The 26206-nt window shown below is 45.2% G+C and overlaps 1 protein-coding gene across 1 annotated transcript in view; it reads right to left on the bottom strand.

Moving 5' to 3' along the window:
- Nucleotides 1-26206, bottom strand: part of LOC116929630 (tyrosine-protein phosphatase Lar) — a 38581-nt gene that overhangs the window by 7806 nt on the left and 4569 nt on the right. The window contains 14 exon segments of the mRNA XM_045178601.1: nucleotides 1344-1623; nucleotides 1625-1656; nucleotides 2731-2881; nucleotides 2977-3306; nucleotides 3490-3590; nucleotides 4467-4490; nucleotides 4880-5170; nucleotides 5259-5531; nucleotides 5654-5764; nucleotides 6503-6703; nucleotides 12436-12601; nucleotides 13648-13772; nucleotides 15252-15314; nucleotides 25418-25713. Coding sequence (XP_045034536.1) covers nucleotides 1344-1623; nucleotides 1625-1656; nucleotides 2731-2881; nucleotides 2977-3306; nucleotides 3490-3590; nucleotides 4467-4490; nucleotides 4880-5170; nucleotides 5259-5531; nucleotides 5654-5764; nucleotides 6503-6703; nucleotides 12436-12601; nucleotides 13648-13772; nucleotides 15252-15314; nucleotides 25418-25502 — 2233 coding nt within the window. The 5' untranslated portion in view covers nucleotides 25503-25713.

Genomic DNA, 26206 nt, shown 5'->3' with positions numbered 1-26206 from the left:
CCGTGAGGAAGGGGAGTGCCGGAAGTGCGTGAGGTGACGTGACGGTGGGATGTGCCCAAGGTGTGGATGAAGAATCGAAAGAAAAGCGAGTCAGTGGCAAGGAAGAGGAGCAAGTCCACGTCACGAAACAAGTGTGAAAAGGCAATGTCGACGACGACGTAGACTAAGAAAGTGCCAGTGTCAGACAGGTGAGACAGGTGAGAGAGTGAGAGACACAGACAGGAAAGAGTTGAAGGATCGAGCTAAACAAGACAACAACAAAATCCAACGACGAAATTCAAACGAAAACGAGACGACACTTGAATCGGTGCGAGACATTTTCAAACCCGACGAGAGAAAAAGCAAAGTGATGGAGATAAAGAAAAAAGGTGAATTAAGAGAGACAGAGACAGAAGAAAGACATTCTTGTCAATAAATAACTAGAAAGTGAAACAGAATCATAGTCAATCTAAATGTGAAGAATTGAGATATGGGGCAGCGGCGAGAAAACCACAATCAACGACGAATTGAAGAATGAATGAATGAATTCAAAAACCAAATGAAAAAGAATTTTTTTTGTTTTATGAAAGAACGACGGATGAGAAAAAAAAAATCAAAAATCAAAAAAAAAAGAAAGGCACTGTACCAATGACGGAGTCTGTGATTTTTGTGATTGCGACATTTTGTGCGAATACGGTTCGGTTTGAATGATTTGTGTGAAACCAAGTACGACGCAATAGAAGAGGCAGCATAAATTGGCAGACACCACAAGAGAAAAGAAAGAATGAGAATGAGACAGAGAGAGAGAAAGAGAGAGAGAAAGAAAGAAAGAAAAAGACATTACTGCATCATCCCTTTGTGCGACAGCCACATTTAGCGATTGCCAACCAACACTTTTGCCTATTATTCAAATGAGGCGACATGACTAGAACGAAATTCACTGAATATCTCGAATAACTTGTTTAACTTGTTTAACTTGGTTAACTTGGATATCTTGAGCATCTTAGAAAGAGGATAGAGACAACGAAGTGACAGTGTGAAAGAAACAATTTCTCAAAGATGTTGACAAAGTGCGGGGGATAAGTCAAAGAGCAAAGGAAATTCGTTTCGACAATCTTAACAACTATCTTACGCGTCGATTGTTTCCGAAAGAACAAAAAAAAAAAAAGAAAAGTCAAAGGTCCAAGTCAAAGTGAAAAGGAGATGTTAAGATAGAGGCGATAATTGCAATCGAATCAACCAACGTCCTAATCGATACTCGTGTGTTAGTTAATGTTATCAACTGAAACGTTAAACGTTAGTGATGTCAAAGACGTTAGGCGGAGAGCATTAAGAAGGGGACACACATGTCCAGTGAAACGTACCATCTTCTTGCGTTCGGACGGTGATGGATTCGGATGGCGGCCCGTCACCGACCACCGTGCCGGCCAGCAACCAAATGCGATACTGCGTCCACTTTTTGAGCTCCTCCAGTTTGAATTCGGTGCCGTCCTGCAACGGACTTTTCAGCATCATCTCGATGGCTTCCTTGTCCGGTCTCGACGCTTCCACGTAGTAGAGCTTGTAGTGCGAGATGTGGCCGTTTTGTTTGTCGACGGGCGGGGCACTCCACATCACCCGCACCGAACTGCTGTCCTCCGGTTCGGCCTCGCACGTTTTGCGGAGGCGCCGTCGGCACTTGATACCGACATTTCACGGTTATTTTTGTTTTTGTTTTGTTTTGTTTTGTTTTGTTTTTGTTTTTGTTTTTTTGGTTTGTTTTTGTTTGTTTTTTTATGTTGACGCAACAACAAAATTGGGTGAACCGAATGGGATGGAAGAGAAAAAAAAAAAAATCAAATAAAATAAATAAATAAAAGAAAACATGACTCGTCAACTGAAACGAACAAAATAATTCAACGAATAAGTAAAAAATTGCAAAGGTCGGTCAATTGAATCGTGTCAATTGAAATGATATAAAGGCCGATGAAAGTCGGGTAGTGCGATATCTTAACAGTAGCCTATCAAACTTGGCCGCTTCAATCAATGGCTCGTCTTACAAATTCAAGTCTGGCAGAAAACAATTGGTTAGCGCACGATACGATGTACATGCACATAGCGATGCCAATGATGAGTTGCTGGCCCTTACTAGCCGCCACACGCATCGATAACCAACGAATGTTTGAATGAAAACGTTCTTACAAGTCAATCGGCAAAAACTAAAAGGTGCGGTGATGCAACGAGAGCGCAATATTCAGAAATCAAACGAAACAAATCATTTAAAAAAACAAACTGGCGTGGCATCACTGTGTAGGAGCGATGTGCTGTGGTGATGGTGGGGGTTGCTTGCGAATACGAACGTCTAAACATTGCCACTTACCTTTTTGGATAGATTTATTTTAGTTTTGATTTTGTGTTGGCTTGTTATGAGCATCTCGACAAGACAACAACGACAACAACGACAACAACAACAACAACCACCATCGTGTTGATTGTTGGCTCGTTGACGTGAACACTCAATCACGACGCGTGCGTCTGCTTTGACGATTGTTACTCGTTCAAGGCTCAAGGCGAGTCGATTAGCGTTCGAGGCAAGTGGAGGAGCAATTGGAGGGAAAGGGGTGAAGAGGGCGCGCGAGTGGAGAGTGGACCGACCCTAGTCGAAACCCCATTTATTTTTCTCTTTTATTTCCTACCCCCCTTTGTCTTTGTTTTTTATAGAAAAAAAAATAAAAAATAAAATAAAGAAAGGAGAAGGTGAGGTCGACCTACCGTATTGGTCCGTTCGTACAGGAATGGGTGGCGTGGTGGCTCCTTCGCCGCGTTTCGATTTGGCCGCCAGCCAAATGTAATAGAGCGTGTTGGGCTGGAGGCCGTTGAGGACGTACGTTTCACTGACGGGCAACGACCGGTGATGTTTCTCCTGGTGGGGACAGTTGGACAAACAAAAATAAATAAATCAATAAATAAATAATAAAAATGACGGACACGATGGGGACATTTCGTAATAGGAGGTACTTTGGTGAACGTGTCGTTCCAATAGAGCTCATAGCTGTTGACATTTTCGCCCGTGTGGTGCGGCCGCGCCCATTCGAGCGACACCGAAGTGGCCGACACGTCGATGGCCCTCAATCCGGTCGGTTGACTGGGCACGCCGTGCTGCGTCTTGACCTGGACGGGGACGGATAGCGGCCCGCTGCCGACGCTCGTCTCGGCTTGCACGCGGATCGTGTAGATCGTGTGGGGCGTCAAATCGCTGATGGTCGTCAACAGATTGTGGTCCACCACCTGAGAGTCCCACGAGGCGATGGCCAGTCCGGGATTGGTCGTGTAAAACACTTTGTATCCCTACCATCAATCAACATTTTGTTAAATGACTTTTTGTTTACAGTTGTCTCCAATCGGCCGGCGTGAAACAAATTCGCAAAGAGAACGAAAGGCAGAACGCAAAGGCAAAGACAAATAGAATAAAGAGCAAAATGGCTGACTTAGGTTAGGTTAGGACGTTAGGACGCTAGGACGGTCACTTACAATCACTTGGCCGTTGGGCGTGTCCGGTTCTTCCCACTGGATGAGCATCGTCGTCGAGCTCAATGGTCTCACTTGAACGTTTTTCGGAGCCGTTCCCGGTTCTAGACGACAAGCATCAAACATTAAACAACGTCATCGTCATCATCATCATCATCAATTCATTTGATGGGCAGGCACAAAACTCCTCCCATTGCTCCTACAGTACAGTAAGGCAGTTCTCAAACCATGACATCATCAAATTAGAATCAAATCAAAATGGCTGCAACGCCATCGACCTAATGTACACAACCAAAATCAAACCAAACGAACGCAACCTACAAAAGCAAACCAAATTCAACCTTCTTCTTTCAAAAATCTGGCTGTCAAAAGTTGAGACTATTCAAATTCAAAGAGGAAACAACAAAGTGCTGTAACAAAAGACAAAAAAGAGCCTTAAATAAAAAAAAAACAAGCAAAAACGAAAAAGAAAAGAAACAAAGAAACACAAAATGGAGGCCGGACTGTAAAGTAGGGACAAACAAGCGGCAAAGAAGAAATGAAAGTTAACGAGGCAAGCACTCGAGATGTCGAGTAGGTCGTCGTCTCTCTTCTCGAGTGGCCAACTTTTTCCTTCCTTTCATCTCCCTTTTTTTTTTCTTTCTCTTCTTTATTCTATATTCATAATATAAGATATCAGAACAATACGGAGAAACGAAAAAACAAGCCAAAATCATAATCACCGTCAACATAACGCTAAATGCTAAATGCTAAATGCTAAATGCAAAATGCTAAACTGGGCGGCTGAGGCAATGCAAAATGCCAATTAAAGTGTAAATCAAAATGGTTAGAAAATTTCAATGAAAAATGAAAAATGAACTAAGAAAAACTAAGAAAATGTAAGAAAGAAAAGAAAAGTTGCTCGTCTCTACACAAAAAGTAGGAAACTTGCGTATACGACTGATAATCGGGCGGATGTGTTATCCCAATTAGGAACTTACTTGGTCCTCCGTACGTGGGATCGGCTTCAAAGGGAAGCGGATCGATTAGAAACAAGCCGCAAACGCAATGCAAAAATGCAAAAATGTCAAAATGTTTGGTCGGTTAATCGGAAAGGGGCAAAGTGCAAAGTTTCATCACACACAAGTGAATCGAGCGGTCCATTTCAGTCCATTTCGGACCGCACAAGGACTTTTTTATTTTTTTCTCCATTCATTTGTTGTCGACTTGTGCGTGACTCCAAGTGACTCCAAATGAGTTCACGTGACTCCAAATGAATTTAAATGACTCCAAATGAGTTCAAGTGACTCCAAATGAGTTCAAGTGACTCCAAATGAATCCAAATCAATCCAAATCAATCCAAAACAATCCAAATCAATCCAAATCAAGCCAAATGAAGCCAAATTGGGTTTACCTGTTTCTCCGGTGGTGACAAAGGTGGCCGTGCTGGCCAAACCGCGGCCGATGGCGCTGACTGCCACCACGTAGAACTCGTATTCCGTGAAAGGGTAGAGGCCCTGGACGGTGTAGTAATTGGTCTTGAGACCGACCACTTCCAAATGGTCCGAGGCGGGAGCCAATTTCGGCTTGTACTGGATCACGAATTCGACGGCTTCGCTGGGCGGGCCGTCATAGTGCCAGCTAATGTGCACCGAATTGGCCGTGATTTCCGAGATGCGCACATTGGACGGCGCGTACGGCAATTCTGTTTTCGATCAAGAGGTCGACGACGTTGCCAATGAATAAACGAACGGGGTAAACTGGTAAAGAAACCAAAACGAAAACCCAAATACCTTCGACTCGAACAAAGGTGGTGTTCTCCACTTGGCCGAGTTTGCTGGAGGCGACGCAAGTGTAATTGGCCGACTCTTGTATGTCTTCCAAGACGAGAATGTTGCGACCAATGGGCAGCGAATGCTCCGGCTCCAAATCCTCGAGGCCTTTGCGCCACTTGACGTAAGGCATGGGCGAGCCGCCGGCCACGCAAGTGATGTTCAACGACGAGCCCGGTTTCACCTCGTAGATCGATTGCAGAGGCATCGAGAAATACGGAGGTACTCGTCGAACTGATTTCGTTTTGTTTTTTTGTTTTTTTGTTTTCATTTTTAGTTGAACGTGAATTGCAAATGAATTTAAAAAAAAATAAATAAATAAAAAAAATATTTCAAATTGAAAAAGAAAAATTCACCTCGGACGTGCAGGGTGGACACGTTGGATATTTCAATGCCGAGCGAATTCTCGGCCACGCATTCGTATTTGCCTTGATCCTCTTCTTCGCTGTTGGTTATCTGCAGCGAACCTGATTCGAATCGAATAATCACAACAGACTTTACTTGCTGATCGAAACATCAACTTTGAAGAAATGGGCTGGGCTGGGCTGGGCAAGGCGAAAAAAAAAAAAAGAAAAAAGTCAATTGGACCAGCAGCCTGAACATGTGTGCTGTCCATAATCTAATGAATCGATCGTCTTTGAAGTGAAAAGCCGGTCGGCTGCATCCGGTTGGGGCTATCGGTGCGTCGTCGAAAACCGCAAAGTGGAAAACGATTTCCAGGAGAACGGGAATCAATCACGTCATTGGCAGACGGCCGGTTCGCGCACACACACACGCAAAGTCATTCGTTCGTATAACGGCCGGCCCAAAAAGCGAGGCCTCAAAAAAGCGAGGCCCCAAAAAGCGAGGGTTCAAAAAGGCAAGGGCAAAAGAAAAGGGAGGAGCTCAAAAGTAGAGCCATCAGTCATCGAATCATGTAACGGTTGGTTAGCAGCAAGACGACCGGGGGTCCTCGTCAAAAACAAACTCTAAACGGTTTTATACGTTGGCTCTTTCCTATTACGCTATTAGTGGTAGCAGAGGAGAGGAGAGGCAGACAGATCAGGAACAGCAGACGAAAATACAAGTCGGATGCGGCTCAAACGAACATTTCCGCTTTGAAATGCGGACCCGGAGTTGTCAAAGGTTTTTTATTTTTTCTGGTCGTTTTTTTCTCGTGAAATGTGGAAGCGGAAGGAGAAACGGAAAGAATCAAGCGGAAATACCTTTGGATTTGGAGTCGGATGCGATTTGCTGGTAGCGCGGATTGGAGAGATTGACGGGCACCATATCGCGAATCCACGAAATGGAAGGTTCCGGAATGCCGGAAGCGCCGCACTCGAGCAGATGAGTCCGACCCTTTTCGACGACGGGCAATTGGGCAGGCCATGACGTGATGCGCGGAAATCCCGATGGTAAATCCGTTTCTATTTTTGGTTTTTTTGTTTTGTTTTTTGTTTTCGAATAGAATAGAAACAAATCAATTAGATGCGTCATCCAAGTAAAAAATCAATTCTAATTTTTAAAAATTAAATAAAAAAAATGGAGACATGAATATCAAAAACAATTCCATCAGATGAACATTTAGAAAAAAATTAAGGAAATAAGGGAAATAAAGGAAAGAAGAGATGGATTGATTTCGCCGTTAACGACCTAATATTCGTCTGGTAATCAGCGCTTGGCCAATGGTTCATCAGTTTTTGTTTAGGGCATTGCTGCAACGCATTGTCGGACGAATCACGGATCGATTGACGCGTGTGTTTAAGAAAAAATGGGCGGACATAGAAAAGGAATAGACTTTTGCTCATCTTCCTTTTTTTTTTAAAAGAGAGAAAAAAGAGAGAAAAAAGACAGAAAAAGAGAGAAAAGACCCGCCCCACAGCGACACGTCAAAAGACGAAGAGAGAAACGAAAACGAATAAGGAAACGCGTGTCACGATGATGGCCGTGGCAAACGATTCGATACTCGCCAATTGGACTACGCCCCTTGTGTGTGTGTGTGTGTGTGTGTGTGCGCGCTGCTTGTGGCCGACATGACTTGACAGCTGGAGGGACGGTAGCATGCCCCTTTTCTTTTGGTTTCTATTTTATTTCTATTTTATCTCTATTTTATCTCTATTTTATCTCTAGACAGCAAGCGATGCAATAATATATTGCTTAGCTGGTCACGATTGAGCCGATGCGCCTTACGCAACAAAAAAGGGGGGGACGGACGGACAGACGGACGGATGGACTGGTTTCGGGGATGTTTGCAATGAGGGGATGAAAAAAAGAAAAGAAAAAAAGAAAAGAAAAAAGTGGGCATAAACTTGTTCTATCCATCGTCCATGTATCGCTGTGGGTGTCGTGCTGTCGTGGTGTGTCTGACCCGTCAGGCATTTCACGCTCGGATGACGGCGACAACCCGAGTCAGCGATTTGTTTCCCTGTTGCCAACTTCCCTCTTTTCGTCGCTGCACATCGCACACGACTACGACTTGAAGGGGGGGGGGGAACACGAAACCAAAATCTCAAAGAAAATCTGAAACAAATGAAGAGAAACCACACGGATGGATGGACTGTGGAGACAATCAGAGTGGCAAAGAGAATGGCGGAAAGAGAAGGTGGCGCTGATGATGTTGACGCTGCCCATCTGACCCGTGTAGCAACTGCACCAAAGAAAAATGACGAGAGATGAAAAGAGAAATCATTACTACACGCGTGTCCCAACTTGTGACGGTGAACAATTTCTCTCTGCCTCTCTGCCTCTTGTGTGTTTCCCGTGCGTCTTGCCAACCTCTGCTATCCGGCCAAAAAATAATAACGAGGGACGCGCCTTGAGCCGGACGGACAAGGACCCAGGAAAGAAATAGGCCAAAGAAATTGAAAAACATCCGGCCGTCTCCCCCCCCCCTTCCCCACACTGACTTCCGCATGACAGGCCGATATTTTAATGGTCGTCTCGTTTGAATCGTTCGGCTTATTCTTCAATTGCAATTTTCTATTTTTTTCTTCTTCTTCTTCCTCTTCTTCTTTAAAAAAATAAAAATAAACATAAAAAGGGAAGAGATAATGAGAGACCCCATTCGTTGGCGGCCTTTTCTATAAAAAGAAGAGAATACGACACTGGGGGACATTGAGCGCGAATTTTGAATGTTCAAAACACATACACGCAAAACACATCAACCATTAAAAGGGAGAAAGAAAATGCATGAATTTCTTCGTTCGTTCGGCTAACGGATGCCGATGGATGAACGACGGCACAGCAAAAGAAACAAAGAGGGGAGGTAGACAGGAGAGGCAATCTATACTGGTAGTGATGATTAGATTAGCCACAGGCGGAAGAGAAGGAGGAAAAGCCATTGTGTGTGTGTGTGTGTATGTATGTATGTATGTGTGTGTGATGAGGGGGGAGGGGGGAGGGAGGGCAGAAAGGAAGGGAAGCTGGGCAATAAAGCTTCGGCGGGATGACAAGAGGATCAAATAAGGAAAGAAATAGGAAATAAAAATGGCTTCTCATCTTCTCCGCTCACTTGTTTCTTTTTTCTTTCTTTATTTTTATTTTTTTTTATACAAGCAGAAAGCAGGGGTAGGGGGGGAGGGGAGCAGTTGCAACGGTAAGGTAAAGAACGCGTTTCTCTGACGACTAGTCGTATTTTTTCATTCGCTTCGCTTCCACATGATCCATCGATGATCGGCCCCGTCTTTCGTTCGGGAAAATGATCCACTCGGCATACACACACACACACACACACACACAACCACAGAGAGAGAAAGAGAAAAAGAGAGAGAGAGAGGGACGAGGAAAATGGGCGACGGCAAGAGAACCCAGCTGCCATATTTGATAGTCTCTCTTTTTCATGCGTGTGTGCGAAAAACTCCATAAAAATGTGTTATTACATCAGCGTTGATAGTGGAGGGGGCCGGAGACGATGGCAATAGTCGGTTGCAGTTGGAAGCTGGTGGTCGTCGTGACAACGGCCGTCTCACAATGAGAAGCCGTACGCGTTTTGTGCCGCCTGCGAGTTTCTCATTCTCCATTGGATGCTGATGGCCGCGCTTTGCGGTGACGAACGAACGAACGAACGAACGAACGAACGAATTGCCAGAGAGATTTCACCCTCGCCGCCCCAGCCCGTCCGATTGCCAGCAGTCAGAGGCTCAAGGCGGTCCCCTCATTTTTGATTCTCCGCACCAACAGCCACTTGAATATATTTTTATTGATATATATCTATAAGAATAGCTGTGCAAAACACAACCACCAGCTTGAAACGCCTCTCTCCCGCCCTCGCTTCAAACAAGAAAAGAAAACAAAAAAGGAAAAAGAAAAGGAATATTTGCTCATATTGCCGTCGTGTCCGATAGATGGGCTTTTGCCGAGGCGTTTATGATTATTGTTCATATTATGATTACGATCATAGCGACGGGCGAAACGACCACGTCATATGCTATCCAAAAGATGGACGAGGATAAGCCAAAGGGAAAAAGAAATCGAGTCGACGCAGCATATGACATTCAATGCGCGCGTCGTGCATGATTTTTGGCCTTCATCGTTAGCCCCTGGTGCCTGGTGACTCCTCGTTCATGGGCGCAAAACACATCGGGACGCAGGACGACTCTGCCGTCTGTCACCCATCCCATCAACCTCCTCCTCCTCCTCCTTGCCTACTAACTGGCCCAACCTACTCCCAACTGCTCGGTCCGTAAACACATAAACAGGCGAGCATCGAGCAAATGACGATGAAACTGATGAAACTGATGAAACTGATGAAACTGATGAAACTGATGAAACTGGCATCACTGCATCAGAGTATTACAAGATCAAGTCTTTTTCAAGTGTTTCAGACTTTTGCTCCCCGTTCCTCTTGCCCCGTTCCGTTTCTTCTTTTCGGTTTTTTATGATTCTTATCTTTCTCTTTAACGATCTCCTCGTCCGCCTATCTTGACTCTTTCTTGTTTTTGGTTTTTTTTTTGTTTTTTTCCCTGGGCTGACGAGTCCTACTCAGCTCAGGGCTCCACGGGCTCTACGGGCTCTACTCTTTCTCTTCGATCGACTTCAAATAGTCTTAGGCGAGTCTCAATTTTATTGGCGTCGACATTCACTGTCGCCTCTAGTCTTTGCCACTTTTGCAGCGACGACTCAATACCCGCCCACCCCACAGTCTATAGACACGATGAATGTGTTTTCGATCCCTCCCGGCCAACTGCCTGCCTGCCTGCACTTGCATCCGTCTGGCCGCGTTATCCTCTTTGTCGGCTGTGGCTCTAGATTGCCGATGGAAATCCTATCGGCATCGTATCGGATATCAAGAGCCCGCGTTCGACAAAGAAGTGGCCAAAAAAATGGCTGAGTGATGCGTTTCTACCTATCGTGCGCTATCGTGCGCTATTGGCCTCTATTGGCCTCTATTGGCCGCTATTGGTCGCATATTGATACTCTTTGATACTCCTTACGTATGGGTTCCTTCCTTCTCTATTGTTTCTTTTTTTCTTTTTCAACGTCTTTCGCGACGGATTTGTTTGTGTTGTTGAGCTTTAGTGCCTCGCTCGTCGCTTCTTGCTATTCACTCGCCAATCGCCATTGATATGCCAAACAGGCCGGCAGCAAGTAGCAGCAAAGAACCGAAAGGTTGGCGTGCAGCGCTCCTCTCCCCTCCCTCGAAAAAAAAGATTTCCGGTGTGAAAAGAAGATGAAGTAGACGATCAAGAAGAAGAAGAGGAGGAAGAAGAAGAAGAAGAAGAAGAGCAAAGGGAGGAATGACATATTTCCAGCCCAAAAGTTGAGAAATCGATTTCAAGGGGAAACATTGAGAAGAAGAAAAAAATGTAAATAAATAGAGGGGTGGGGACAAACATATGCGGATACATGCATCCGCACATGTCAAGGTGCTAGATGTAACATACGATATCGATCTGCGAGACAACGTGGCTTTCTTCCGACTTTTCCACCTTTCCCCCCCGCATTTTATGCAAGATTTATTTTTCCGTATTGTTGCTTTGCTTCTTGCTTTGCTTCTTGCTTTGCTGCTTGCTTTGCTGCTTGCTTTGCTGCTTGCTTTGCCTTGCACGATCAAATCACCTCGAGCACTGACAACTACAATTCCCAACATCGCCCCTTCCCCCCTACTGCCCCCTATTGTGCCATGCGTCATACTTGGAGAGTCTCTATTCCAAAGACGACTCGCACCACACCCCCGTAACACAAGAGACACACAGACACACAGACACACACACCCCGGTAACACACACACACACACACACGTAGAGAAGAAGCAGTTTTGGCCCAATCGAGTTGCAACGCCCCCGACTAAGCTATTTGAGATTTCGATCGACTGCGATTGAAGGTTGTGTCTACTCGTCTTCCTTACCGGCACTACGAGACATCGCGACGACATGTAAGACATGCAAGACATGCAAGACATGCAAGACATGAAAGACGCTCTACGATGCTCTACCTAAGCAACGCCATCAAACTCGCAGGCCGCCTGCACAGAGAAGTGGGGGGGGAAAAAATGGATGTTTATAAAAAGCAAAAAGCAAAAAAAAAATTGCATTTTGGGCCTCACTTTCAAAGTCTTGCAAAGACGTAAAACATCAATTCAAATAGAAAACGGTTCGCGGTGCAGCACTCTGCGGGTGTATATACACATAGTAAGGGCAAGAAGCAAAATCGGGGACGTACAGCTGGTTTTTCAAAGCCCATTTGGCTCAGTGTAGAGGCCAAATCAGCGAGAATCGGCAAAAGTTCGAATATTCAACAGATGAATAGAAATTTCAAAAGAAAAAAGGAAAAGAAAAAAAAGATTTGGCTGATTGAGCGACATTCAAACGAGCAAATGAAGAAAATGCGTCGACATCTTTTTGCTTCTAGCCAGTTGGAAACGACGGCGAGATTCGTCACTAGTCCAAACTGCTCTAATGAAGCAACGAGATTGACTATGGGCTGCAATGCAGCCAACCGAAACATTTTTTCATTTTCCTCTTTATTTTCTGGACTATTTCATCAACGACTTTTTTCATTTTTGCCTCCCATTTTTTGTGAAAAATAGCGAAAGACTTTGAATCTCCCGCCGGTGTCGCAGTGAGATGGGCGCATAAAGACAAACAGCGGCAAGAGCCAAAGAAACCAAAGAAACCAAAGAACCAAAGAGCCAAAGGACCAAAGGTGTCGACTTACGTACCTGGGTAAATGGACAATGTGGCGGAAGCGACGACGGCGTCTCCCACTCCGTTCTCGGCCACGCACTCGTATTTGGCGTCGTCCTTGCCCGCCTTGGCCGAGTCGATCCGCAGCACCGACATGGACGGCTGCGGGATCACCAGGTAGCGCGGCGACTGCGGCGAAACCTGCGTCGTCCGTTCGTTCGTTTGGTCGGTCGTTCGTCAACCCCCAAAATAAATAAATAAATAAAAAATGGAAACAAAGAATTAGAATTGCAACCAAACGTTCAATGAAAAGGGCCGTTTCATTTTGTGGCCTTCCTTCCCTTTAGAGATTAGGAGCATCGTTAAGCAGACGTTATTAAATTGGTGGCGCCAACAAAAGCAAAAAAAAAAAATAAAATACTTTCGTAATCCCCTTCCCTTCCTCATTTTTCGTTTCGTTTTGTTTTTTTTTTATTCCCCCTTCTTCCCATTTAGACTGTCATCGTGGCTGTTGCGTGTGTCCGTACAGCAATCGGCCAATGTGGCGAAAGACGATGGCTACGGCCGGACGTTTTTTTTGTTTTCCGGCCATGATTAGATTCTTAAGGAGCAAAAACGAAGCAGACAGCCAGGGGATGAGAAAGAGCTTGACGAAAATGGGAAGATATTGGGGCCCATCACGAATGATCCGGCCGGCCAGCCAGCCAGAGGATTTTGTGCCTTTGCGCTATTATTACACGTCCCCCCTCCTTTTATTTGAGATTTTTTCATTATGATTTTTCGTGAAATGTAACCGTCTACGTCTACCCACTCCCCCATTCCTCCACTCGCCCAACCCTCAACCCCTATGCGCGATGAACACCACGAACGACTCTATATCCCCTATCCCGCTACCCATCCATCCCATTGTCGACCAACATCAATTAAGAAGGGGAGGGGAGAATGTGCGGCCGGGAGACTGTCCGTCAAATGTAGCGGGATCGATTTCATTGGGACCCCATCTCTCTGCAACTGGACGCAGAGCGAGCCAAACGAGGTCGAGAAAAACACACACATACATTGCGGGGAGGGGATTCTTCTTGATGGCTCATCAAACAACAATAATCATCTCATCTGTGGCCATCATGATGGACGACAAAGACAACGACCACTAGACGATTAGACGATTGGAATATTAGACGATTAGACGATTGGACGATTAGACGATGCAAATAGTTAAAAAGCGAAAAATGGCGCATAGCTCGTACCTTGCGTCCGTTTTTGCGCCACGACAGTTGAGGCGTCGGTTCTCCTCGAGCCCGGCAGTAAAAGGCGGCGATTCCTCCCGAACGAACGGCAACGTCTTTCGGTCGCTCCACAATCTCCGGCGGATCTGCACGTGAAAATCATTCAACATTTAAATTTCTTGTTTTGGTTTTTCTTTTTCTTCTTTTCTCTCTCTCGATCTCGATCTCGATCTCGAAACGTATACGACGTGGTCATTACAAACTGACATATTAGCTTTAACACACACACACACAAAACACAAACACACAAGTTTATGGCACTTTGGTGTTTTGTCTGAAGCTAAAACATGTACACCGAACAAAACATTCAAAAAAGAACCAAACAGCAGAACAGGGAGCAAGGAGCACGGAGTTTATCGATTAAACAAACGACGCCGTCACGCGGAAAGGCCACAGGGCCTTCCAACTTTGTTGCCAACGCATTTTCTAAAGGCACCGATTATTTATCCCTTTGTCTACTCATTTTCAGAATGGATTGATTGATTTGTTTGCCCCCCCACCAAGAAAAGACCAACGTTTCACGGCACTCGATTGTTGCATGGCTTACTGGACACATGGACGTGCAGTAACAGATGGACGTAACAGATGGACGTCGCAGAGCCTCTCGTATTTTCGTGTCGACTGCTAGCTGGGCAGGGGGCAACAAAACGCAAAACAAAAACAAAAACACATTGAAACAAGGAGAATGGAACGAGAGGCTACAGGTTTTCAGCGTCGACGCCAAAGTTTGTAGCAAAGGAAAAAGGAAAAAAGAAAAGACGATGCTCATCCGGAATGGAATGGTTGCGGCTGCTGGCCCAACTTGGCCGCATGGCAATTCCTTTTTCTCTTTTCTTTTTTAGTTTCGAGCTTAGTTTTGAGTTGAGTTTTGAGTCTAGTTTTCAGCTTAGTCGGCCTTTTTATTTGATTAGTTCCAAATCTACGACAATGGCTACGCTTGGCTAGACCTTTGGCGGCCATTACAAGCGCACCGTGTCCGTCTCGTGTCCAGTTTCAAGTGAAAGCAAGAGAGGAGGGAATGAAGGGGAAAGGCGCAACAAACCCATCAATCCAAAAGGCCCGTCTCATCTTTCTTTCTCCCTTTTTTCTCTCTTTTTTTTTGTTTCCTTGGCAGGAGGAGGATAGGAGGGCCAGGGCCGGACGTTTCACACAGCCACTCCGTGCAGCCGAGTCCGAGAGACGAGCCGAAAACTTAATGGCCCGGCTCTTGTGGCCATTAGCGCCACTGCACTGCGTGAGAGCTTTATTGCCGGACCTACTCTTTTTCTTTTTTTTTCCTTTTCCTTTCCCCCCATCTTCTTTTACTTCCCTTATTATTATTGTTATTATTGTTACTCCTGACTCTGCTTTTTAATTCACTTGCATCTTCCCCTGTGGCTTTTCCTTTTTCTTTTTGTTTTTAAATTTTGGGGGGGTTTTAAAAATGTCTTATTGAACGGCACACAGACAGAGAAAAGCGATTAGGCAAAGAGCATTGGATATCAACTTGTTCTTAAAGGCTATGGGTCGTTGCAACGCCGCCATGGATTTTGCGTTCGCCATTTTGCTATACTGTCTATACTCACGTGTCAAATACTTGACGAAGTCGATAAAGTTGACGGTGTGATTGGAAGCGGAGGCGCCTTTTTCTTAGTCATCGCACAATCATGAAGAAAGAGAGAAAATGAGAACAGACGCAATTTGCCTTTTTGTTTTTGTTTTTGTTTCTGATTTCACGTTACACTCAGAGACGCGCACGAAACAAACAAACTCTGGACGCGAATGAATGATTTCTTTTGTTTTTTTCTTCGTTTTTTTCTTGATTGATTTGCATCGTGACCCATTCAACAGAAGAGCAAACGAAAACAGAAGGAAACAAAAATCTAGAAGAAACTAATGATCTCTGCAACTGAAGGCAATTTGAATAGCCAAAGTCTGCCGGTCCTGCCCCCTTTTATTCCCTTCGGCCGTGAATGAAAGTCAACTGGCAAGGTGAAGCAATACACAACCGACAGACGGGCAGAGTCAATTTTTGTTTGTTTGTCAACTCAAAAAGTCAAAGATAAAGAGGAGCGCAACGGGTTTAAGAAGAAAAAAAGTGAAGGGAGGGCAGCAGCGCGTTGGGATCCTGCTCCTACTGGCTGCTCCATTATTGGCAGACATTGATCATCATCATCGTTGCACATGCAAACACGCATCCACTACGGCCCGACTCTTTCGAAATCTATTGATTCAGTGGCGTTGCTCTTGCCCCCAACAGCCAACGGCTCCCCAACCGGAGCAACAGTGGCTCGTGTGACTACCGCTGCCGTGCGTGAGTGGGTGGTGTGCGCCTTCCTTCGCTATGTCGCACGCTTCCACGCACGTTTCCACGCACCCCTCCACTCCCAGCCCTACTCCCCCCCTCCAAAAAAAAACGACTATTTTCATTTGACGAGTTTTATTACAAAAAAAAACGAACCCAAAGTTTGATTTTGAAAAAACAAAAATAAAAACGATAAGAAAAAGCGATTGAACTTTTCTCTGGCCAAATCAATAAGGAAACGGCGCAAAAACAGCCAGGAAAACATAACAATAAATCCCCCCCCCCCCAAAAAAAAGTCTCATTGTCGCTCAAACTCTTTTTCTTTTTCCGTATCTATATCCGTATTTTTTCTTTTCTTTTCTTTGATCACCCCGTTCTTTGGGGGAGGGGGGCGCATCTCTGCGACACTGCCAGAACATCCGAGACTCGAAGGAACCAATATCTCGAGCGCAAAGATTTTCGTTTGTCCGACGACTTTGTGCGACACGGCCAGACGAAAGAAGTGTGTCAATATCAACACGACGCACGTCTCTCTCTCTCTCTTTGCTTTGACTTTTCATTTGGGAGGGCGAGCAGCGAAAGCCCAAACGCCATAGAGAAGGAGCGGAGACAAAAATGGCCATCCGTGTCAGTCGATGGATGTCTCGACACAGAAACGAATCCTTAAAGTAAGAGAGGAGAAAGAGGAGAGAGAGAGAGGCGAAATGAAGAAAATGAAATGCATCTCATCTCTCAGCGTCGTCGGTGTGCGCTGCCGTTTTCTTCTCCGTTCATCCGTTCATCCGTTCATCCGTTCATCCGTCCATCCGTTCATTCGTTCATCCGTTCTCGTTTGCAAGTTGGAACGACACGACGGCTCAATTATTGGAGTGCCGCCCGTATTCTAGTAGGACTACGACCTCGTCCATCAGTCACAAACCCTTTCTTTCGACAAAGACGGCAGCAAGAAAAATGAAATGTTTTTTCAAAAGAAGAAAAGAAGAGGGGCAACTGGCGTGCAGTGCAAACGACTCTGTTAACCGTTGGCTGTGAAATCATCACGGCCCCGCTCTTATCAAGTGCGTCACACCCTCTCAAACGCCTCTCGTCACACCTATGGTAATGAGGAGCAGCAGCAGCAGCAGCAGCGACGGCACTACCTTCGTTATATTGTGAAATTGGGTTGCATTTTGTGTGTGTGTTTTGTTCCCCCTTTTGTTTTTATGGGGGGCCTCAACCCAGAGGCTCGCACCATTTTGCTGACACGAAACGATTGGAGAAAACATCACCTAACCTTCGCATTTAAAATTCCCTCTCGCCCATTGCTTCTCCTCGATCGATGACGTGTCGCCTGCCTTTAAAAGCAAGGGATGCACTGCGAATGAGTCACCACGAGTCACAAGAAAACACGACCCGTACAGAAAATGAAACAAGTCAGGCAAATGGCTTCAGTAAGGTAAAGAAGAGAGTCTTGCTGGCTGGACGTTTGCCGGCGATTCAACGGCGCCGTTGAGAAATCGAATCGCCAGGCGGGGTGTCGTCCATTTCTGGCTGACTAAACGACTAAACGACTCGACGACTAAACGACTCGACGACTAAACGACTAAACGACTCAAAGACCAAACGACTCAAAGACCAAACGACTAAACACACAAGACGGACATGGTCACATCAAAGCGCAAGTTTTTCCTTGCTCGTGCGATGCGTTTTTTTTGGGGGGTGGTGGACCTCTGACTGGCCAAAAAATGGCCATCGTTTTGCCTTCCGACTCTCCGACGTCCAGCTTCCCTTTCTCCTCGGGGAGTGGCAGCCAACGGATAAGTAGCGACATTAAATAAGTCAAGATCGTGTAAGACGACGTCGGACAGATGGGGCTATCCTTTTAGGCAGCGACACGGCCGCCAATGGGCCAAACAAAAACGGACGACGGCGACGACGCCTTCAACGAGTCCCAAAAGAGAAACAACCAGCACATGTTCGAAAGAGCCAAAGTCTTTTTTCTTTTTGCCTTTTTTGTTGATGTTCAAGAGGCATGTATTAAGTCTTGCGAGACTCGTCTAAATGTAAGCCCCACACACCATAGTTGTACGACCGGGGCAAAACGTCTTTTCTTTTTTTCTTTTTGTTTTAAACGGAAGTGCAAGTGTTTCAACCGACATGACGACTGGCCACTGTAAACTGTAGACTGTAAACTGTAAACTGTAAACTGTAGACTTAGACTGCAAACTGCAAACTACAAACTAAAAACTACAAACTGCAAACTGCAAACAAATCGAGTCGACCAAGACACCAATGGCCAGGTGAAATGGAATATTTAAAAAAAAAGAAGGGCCAATGAATAAAAGTTTGCAATCCAATCAACTGGACTACACAACAAAGGGGATTGAAATCGAATCCAACATTTCTCTTTTTCGTCCCGCGCGCTTACAAAAATAGAAACGAAAGAAGAAACGAAAGAAGAACAGAAAAAAAAAAAGCCGTTTCGTTGGATTTGCAGGTCGGATTTGCAGGTCAGATATGAAATGAAACTTGTGCCGCAAACTCGACGGGCTCACGCTCACAGTCTTGTTCTTTTACATTAAAAAAGTAAGTCAAGAAAGTCAACGAAAGTCAACGAAAGTCAACGAAAGTCAACGAAGGGCGTGTTGTGAGCCAACGAGCCGCCAAAGGATTAGATAACAATGGTTCATACACACAGAGCAGCCGTCTTCATCAAAACGGGTGAATGACTTAGTGTATTCACCCAGTGGCAGGCGAGAGGATTACGATGTTTGCCCCATTTCTACTGCGTTTTACTGCGTTACTGCGTTACTGCGTTAGCAAGAACAACAAGTCAGTTGCTCCTTGCCTCCTTCCTTTTTCTACATTGAAATGGAGAGGGACCGCATAAAGAAAACGCAAAAACGTGACTCTTTGACGACGACGACGACGACGACGACGACGTACGTACAGCACAAGCGTCCGTCCTCATTTACGGAGTAGAGGCCCTTCTTTTTCGAATGCGACTTTGTCTCCTGGCTCTGCCCAGTTCCCTGCATTATTTCCCAATGACGACTAGAGCGTCTTATTCAACAATTCCACGCCAATCCTCTCTTATTTATTTATTTTTTTATGTTTCTTCTTCTAGTATAACATTTTTTAAGTCAATCTGCATGACGTCTGTTTTTGTATTTAAGAATTCAAGTTCACTCAAGGCTGCGGGCCTTTTTCCGGATCAACAACAAAATTCCCCTCCAGTTTCGTTTGTTCTTCCATCAATTTGACCGTCCTGAAAACATGAATTGTGTACGAACGATAAAAGCACAAGATGGCGTCAGTCAAAACGCCTCAACTGCGAAACTTGCAACAGCGGCATTGCAACAGCTAAGTGGAAATCAGAAAATCTGCCAGTGTGGGCCAAAGGAAGAGAAAGATTCGGGCCGGCGCCGACTTTGCTCCCAAGTCTGTTGCTCATCTGTGTTCCATCGGATGGTGGCAGGAGCGCCGACAACAAAAACAATTCAAAAACAATCGCGGCAAAACAAATAGACGGACGCACTCGCTCACCTGGTGCGTCAAGTTTGGCGTGTGTGCGTTTCGCAGAGTTGCGCAAGCACAAGTTGGCTCGAATTTGATCATCACTTTATTGTAATAAGACGGCGCAATGTAAATGGAACCGAGCGGGGCGAGCGTTGCTGACGCGTTGCCGTGGGCAACGCGTGTGCCATTTATCGTCCCTCTACCGTTGCAGCCCTTTTCTACTTGGACTCTCTTCGACTTGCTGCTGCTGCTGCTGTTGCAAGCCCCTCCACGCACCAAACTGACTGCTTGAATGATGGATGCCCCTTCTCCGTCCCACCCTCATCTTCATTTCAGCGCTTTTCTATTTTAGCCAAAATTGAGGCCGAAAGCGAGCCAAACGTTGGATTGGTTCAAGCAAAGACGGTTTCTCCTCCATCAGCATCAAATTGAAACACGCGTTCAGTTGTTGGTTGCCTGAATCAACTAGTTCTTCGCGTCTTCTCCCCCCCCACCCCCAACCAACGAAACACCCAAAAAACTCAAAAACTGAAGAAAACGAAAGTTGTGTATACTCTAATTGATTGCATCAATAGTTTACGGCTGGTTGGTATGTGGTGGCCCGTTCGGAACTTTAGTTCAACACCACCACGTTCACTTATTTCGACATTGAACGTCACCAAATTCGCCTGTTTCGTTCTACACAAGTACACAACCTCCATTTATGAAAATGAATAAAGAAAACGTAAAAAAGGGAAATACAAAGAACAAAAACACCACTGTCGTTTAGTGGTGTAGAAACAAAGAGGCATCGAAATAAAGAAAACACGAGGTAAATGGCCCAACTTTTCTTGTCGTCGGTGACGGCTGGTGCAATACTACTCTCTTTCTCCCTCTCTTTCTCCCTCTCTCTCTTTCTCCCTCTCAAGCGCCATTACCCTTCCAAATCGTGCAAGATCGCGCGTTATGTCACTCACTGCCATCCATTATATTAATCAGGGGACGAGCATAAAACGATGCGAAAAACATGCAACAACAGATGCAACCAAAGAAAAACAAGACTCTTTCTTCGGACGTGTTCAACTCTTTATCCGACGTGCGAAAGAAACGAATAATAAGACGACATCCCTCTCTTCGCACCTCTTCACGCCTCTTCACGCCCGAATCGGATTCCCTGTACCCGCCCTCGCAAACCCTAGCAATTCCGTCTGAAACGAAATGTCAGCACAGTGACCCAATAAACCAAAATGACAAGAGTTGTGGGCACGTCATGGAGAACAGACGGACATGTCGTACATTGTGTGTGGAATGATTCGCTAAACTCGGCCAGTGAGTAGACAAAAACCCATCAAAAATAGTGCACACACACAGACACAAAACGAAACAAGAGAACGACAAAAACAACGTCATTTTCCGTCTAACGCGCTGGCCTACGACTGGCGGGCGAAAACAAATCTAAAAATATCAGGTGGAAACGTTGTTTTGGTGGCCAACGCATCAGCGAATCGTTCGACCATGTCGTCCGGTCATCAATGTCCAATCTCGTCTCGATACGACGGACCTTGTCTTGTGTCTTGTTTGAAAATCAATGAAGCGAATCCGTCAAACTGCTGACGGACATCAAGCAGAGGAAAAGGAAAAAGGAAAAAAGAAAAACGAAAAAATAAAATAAAAAAATAAAAAATAAAAATAAAAGGGCGATGACATCATCAACGTGAAATGTTGTGTCAATCTCTGTCGTCATTGCAAAACGCACACACACAAGAATAGGGGGGCGATTCGCTGCGTAGCAGATTGACGTCTAGACATTTCACCAGTCGGCCCCAAATTGCGTGTCGATGATGTGACCAACGGTGAAATGTCGGCCCACGTTTGATTTTATCCGGTAATTCGCTAAATGTTTGAATTGGCCGACGGGGAAAGAATAAAACAAATAAACAAAAAACAAGACGACGCTAAAAAGAGCGAACGAAACGAAAAGCAAAGTAGCTATCCATTCGGATGGGAACGACGACCAATGACGGGCTCATTTTAAATTGAATTGCCATCGAATGGCCAAAGTCAATGTCGATCGAGGGCATGGACGACGACAGACAGCCGACTGTCTGTTTCGAATGGCGCGGACCCACGCACACGAGTAGCTGAAGGCTCCTTTTCATAGAGGCAATAAAAAAGAAACAAGCAAAGAAGAAGAGAGTGAGACAGGTCGTAAGACGAAAGACGACGACAATGGTGTTCTTGTTCTTTCTGCTCTTGTTCGGATCGCCCACCAGTCCGTCGACTGAAACATGGTCAACGATGCGATGAAGCGGATGGTCCCGCATCCGGTCTAATAGCCCCTAGTAGTGGCTCTGAAAGCAATCATCGGCGGCAAGCAGATCACGGCGCCAATCAAACGTCGCTCTCCTTCTTTGTTTCAGCTGTACAACAGTCGGGGCCAATCGGTTCGTCGTCGTCATCCAATGCCAACGCCAATGCGAATCAAAGTCGTACGCGACCGGCAAATGAATAGATGCATAGATGCATAGATGCATAGATGGATTGGAGAGGGACACAAGTTGAGAGAAATCCACTCATAATATAGAAAGACAATCGATCCCAGTCGTCGATGATTGTTCGCCACTGCTCGACTCGGAAATTCACAACCCTTCCATGGATTTCGTGGGTGATGGGTGATGGGTGATGGGTGATGGGGGGGCGGACGAAAAGGTGGACTATCACGGTTGTTTGTCTCTTCTGACGCATCTCATCGTTGACCAATTAGCGAAAAAACAAACAAAACAACTAGTTTAGAGGTGAAATAAATAAACAACTGGCAACTGTCCAGCTCGATCAATAGTGTCGTCACAACGTGTCAAACCGTGGAGGACGCTGGACCGGACAAAAGCCAAGCGCATTTAATCCCCGTTGCTAGAAATAATAATAATAATAAAAAGACAAAAAGAAAGAAACGTGCAACCTCTCTTCTTCTTCTTTTTTACTCGTCCCCTCCCCCCCACTGTACATGATTGTCGTCTTTCCTTTTCTAAGCTCACAGCAGATGAAAACAAAAAAGGTGCGGATTAAACGAGACGACGAGTCACTAATTGCCCTCCGCTATCTTAGTCCAAGCTCGTCCACGTTTCCCAAAAATGCTCTTGTTCATTTTCGTTGCGGATCATCGGATATCCGATCCATTCCTTTCGCGTTCCTAACCTCCCAGCGCCTCTATTATCATCAAGTGGACACACACACACACACACAGAGAGAGAGAGAGAGAGACAATCTAGTATGCCATTGTGCGTAACTGATCCTTGGCGTGTGTGGGTGGGCGTCCATGTGTGTGTCTATGTATGAATTGTTGGTTGATTTGGAGAGTCTTCGAGATGGAAGACGGAGCCCCCCCTATCGTGCAAGGTGATGCAGAATTGCGGATCGATGTGTGCGCATCCAGAATGAAACGAGAGACGAGAGACAAAGAGTTCTTAACCCCGATGATTGTTTCAAAAAATGGGAAAAGAGAACAATCGACTTGATCCGAGTCTCAACTGAGAGCCTGGACTTGCAGCAAAAAAAAAAATAAAAAAAATAAAGAATAAACAGTTGAAGCCCAAAGGATGGGGTCCCTACTACTAGTGGTGAAACTAGTACAATGGCGTTTGGTATTCATCGGATGGAAAAAGGGAACACAAACGAGAGAGACGCAGAGAAAAAGAATCGAATCAAAAGTCCTTTTTTTGGGGTGGGGGGGGGGGGTGAGGTTTTCTCTTGTGTCTTTCAACGGGCAAACTTTATAACCGAGCCGCAGCGAATCACACAGATGCAATAAGGATCCTTTTCCGAGTTGAGAGTTGAGCCCATTTCCTTTTTCCAAAGTCTCTCTCTTTCGACTCCGTCCGCCCCCTCCCTTACCTATAAAGTTGATGGCTGCGTGATTTGTTGAAAGGACTTGTTTCAACAACTTTTGCCAACGCTTCTCATTTTTTGGTTTTTTTTGTTTTTTTTTTTGTTTTGTTGGTTTTTTTACTCCCGCTCGCAAACGCCGTACTGGCGTCTTTACCGATTACCAAAGTGCAGTAAATCCTCTCGTTTCGTTTGTTTTTTTTTCCTTTCTTCCTTTTTATTATTGTTATAGGGGATAAAGCGACTATAAAAATAAAGAAAAGAGAGTTGGTCATCGACGCAATTGCCGTCCAATCACGAAAACCGACTCTCCCACCAGCAAAAGAAAAAAGGAAAACTCGAAATAGGAAGTTGTAATATAGGATGGTCAATTGTCTTGCTTGTCTTTGGCTGACTTTGAGCTTCTTTTTCCTCTTAGCCCAATTAAAGTGTGTGTGTGTGTCCCCCCGTCCTACTCCTATTCTTTTACGCACGCACAACACGCACAACGGCGGTCTGAAAGGGGAAAAAAGAAGACGACGCAGCAGCAGCAGCAGCGGATAAAGAGCGTCAAACAAACAAAATACAAAATACAAAATAAAACATACACACAACAACAAAAAGTATTTGCTCAGCCCGGTTGCGACAGGTTGTTGGCTCTCTCGAAAAAATAATCAAAAGACAGAAAGAATCGTTGATTCTTCAATCCATTTCCAGTTGACTGCACCGCTAGATTTGAAGAAAAGAGGAGCCTTTTCCTCACACACACAGACACACACAGACACACACAAACAGAGAAGAGGGAACTGAAAAGAACATTGGGATTCGTGTGCGCACGGGTGTTTGATTGCGCAGATTTGCCTCTTTTCTCCTCCGTGTTGTTTGTCGTTTGTTATTTGTTGCAGTCGTCAAATTCTATGAGGGATCAACTGTCGTGACCATTCAGGGAATTGGGGTGGCACAGGATTGATTACATTGGCTTCTTTCTTTCCTTCCTTTCCTTCCTTTCCTTACTCCTGACGAGATTCGACCAACTTTTCTTGTCCTCAACGAACGTACACACACACACACACAACAAATACAACAAGGAACGGGCAAAAAGCAAACGAGAGCAGCACAAAATCAAACACACACGACCTCCTCTCCTATTGTACTGCTCCATTTATTACAAGAACAAGAAAAAGAAAAAGAAAACGAAAATAAAAATAAAAGAGAGGGAGAGATATGTGGGTATGTTGGCATGTGTGTTGATGGTGCACAGTACAAGAGTTTGGTTTACTCTTTTCACCGTTGGCCACTGATGACGACCAACTGGCGGCCAACAAGCGAAAACAGAGACATAAAAAGAGAGAAAGTTGTTCACGTTCTTCATCCCAAGAGAGGCCACATCCAGCGTCGCTCCTCGCCGATGAAAATGTGCCTTTCAAAAAAGAAAGAAAGGGATCCCTGTCTTTCAGGTCGTCGTCGTCAATGATGGCAGCTCTACTTGCTCCCCAACTGAGCTCGAAACGTCAAGCCACCGGTCGTAAGAGACACGCCAGTTTCTTTCGACATCATCTACCACCCAGCCTGTAACCTCGCCCTTGCAGCACATATAGACGCCGCTTCTGGCCACCTCTACTTACGCATATCATCGACGATAGGGGCCATGCAAATGGGAAGGTGAAAAAGGAAAAAAAAAAAAAAGTTTTCCTGCTCTCTCATCATTTGAAATTGAAAAGGCATGCGCTTTTTGAAAGCGCTTCTAACAATAAGCTTCGACGCAACGCCAACTTTTCCATAATAGGATGAGTAAAAGTCGTGCACGGCCATCAACTATCCCACCTGGCAGTTGGGCAGCACACATGAAAGAACCCAAAAACAAAATGTGAAACCAAAAGAAAAAGAAAAAGAAAAAGAAAAAAAACAGCTGGCATCTTTTTGCACATCAATCAATTCGATTCATCATTCATTCTTTCATCATCTCTCTTTCTTCTTATTTGGCACAATGTTCCACGTCGATTTCCGCGTTGATTCTCTCACTCTCGTTCCCCCATACCACCACAATTTTCAGAAGAAGAAGAAAAAAAAAAGACAAAAAGAGAAAAATGAATGATTTGGTCAACTCACCATCAGCAGCAGCGCATTGCATCACATGGAAGGTGGGGATGAGCGTCAGGCAGGTGAGGAGCCACAGCCGGCCGAGCCACGCCATTTCTATTCGTTTTCGAATTCAATTGCCCCAAAACCAATCAAAAATATCTCCGACTTTCCGATTTGAAAGGTTAAAAAAAGGGGGAGAATTTTTGCTTGTGTTTTTCGTCTCTTTGCTGATGATTTTGCTCCGACGCCAATGAGCTGAAAGAGCAAAATCCAGACGGCAATTGGCGTTCAAAATGAAAAGAGACTGGGCAATGTGGCTCAACCTGTGACGATGGGCAGATGGGTCAACAACCGAGAAAGAAAAAGAGAAAAAATGGAACAAACCGGACTGTTAGTTTTTTTTTTTTGTTTTGTTTTGCGTGTGTGTTTTTACGCTGGTTGATCTGATCACTTAAGACACTGTCACGTACGGGCGTGTCTCTCTCTCTCTCTTTTGTTTTGACAACACACTTGTAACAAAACACACACACACACACACACCCACACGTAGAGACACAGACGCAGAGAGCGATGCAGAGGCCAAAGACAAAAAGAGACTCGAGACACTACAATATCACTTGGATATCGACGTTGAAGCACATTTCGGCCGGCCGCAACGAGAGTGGAGAGACAACGACGACACTACGACGATCGTCTCCTTTTTACCTCCCAGTCAAAACATAACAAGTAAATAAGCGTACGTGTCCCCTTAACCAACGTCTTGCTGCCATCAGCCACCACTGGCCTTGTAAAGCTCACCCAATCTATGATTGCTCT

Source organism: Daphnia magna, linkage group LG8, assembly GCF_020631705.1.
Source record: "Daphnia magna isolate NIES linkage group LG8, ASM2063170v1.1, whole genome shotgun sequence".
NCBI classification, from domain to species: domain Eukaryota; kingdom Metazoa; phylum Arthropoda; class Branchiopoda; order Diplostraca; family Daphniidae; genus Daphnia; species Daphnia magna.
The sequence above is the reverse complement of the archived record's forward strand: the minus strand, read 5'-3'. Positions and strand labels throughout refer to the sequence as shown.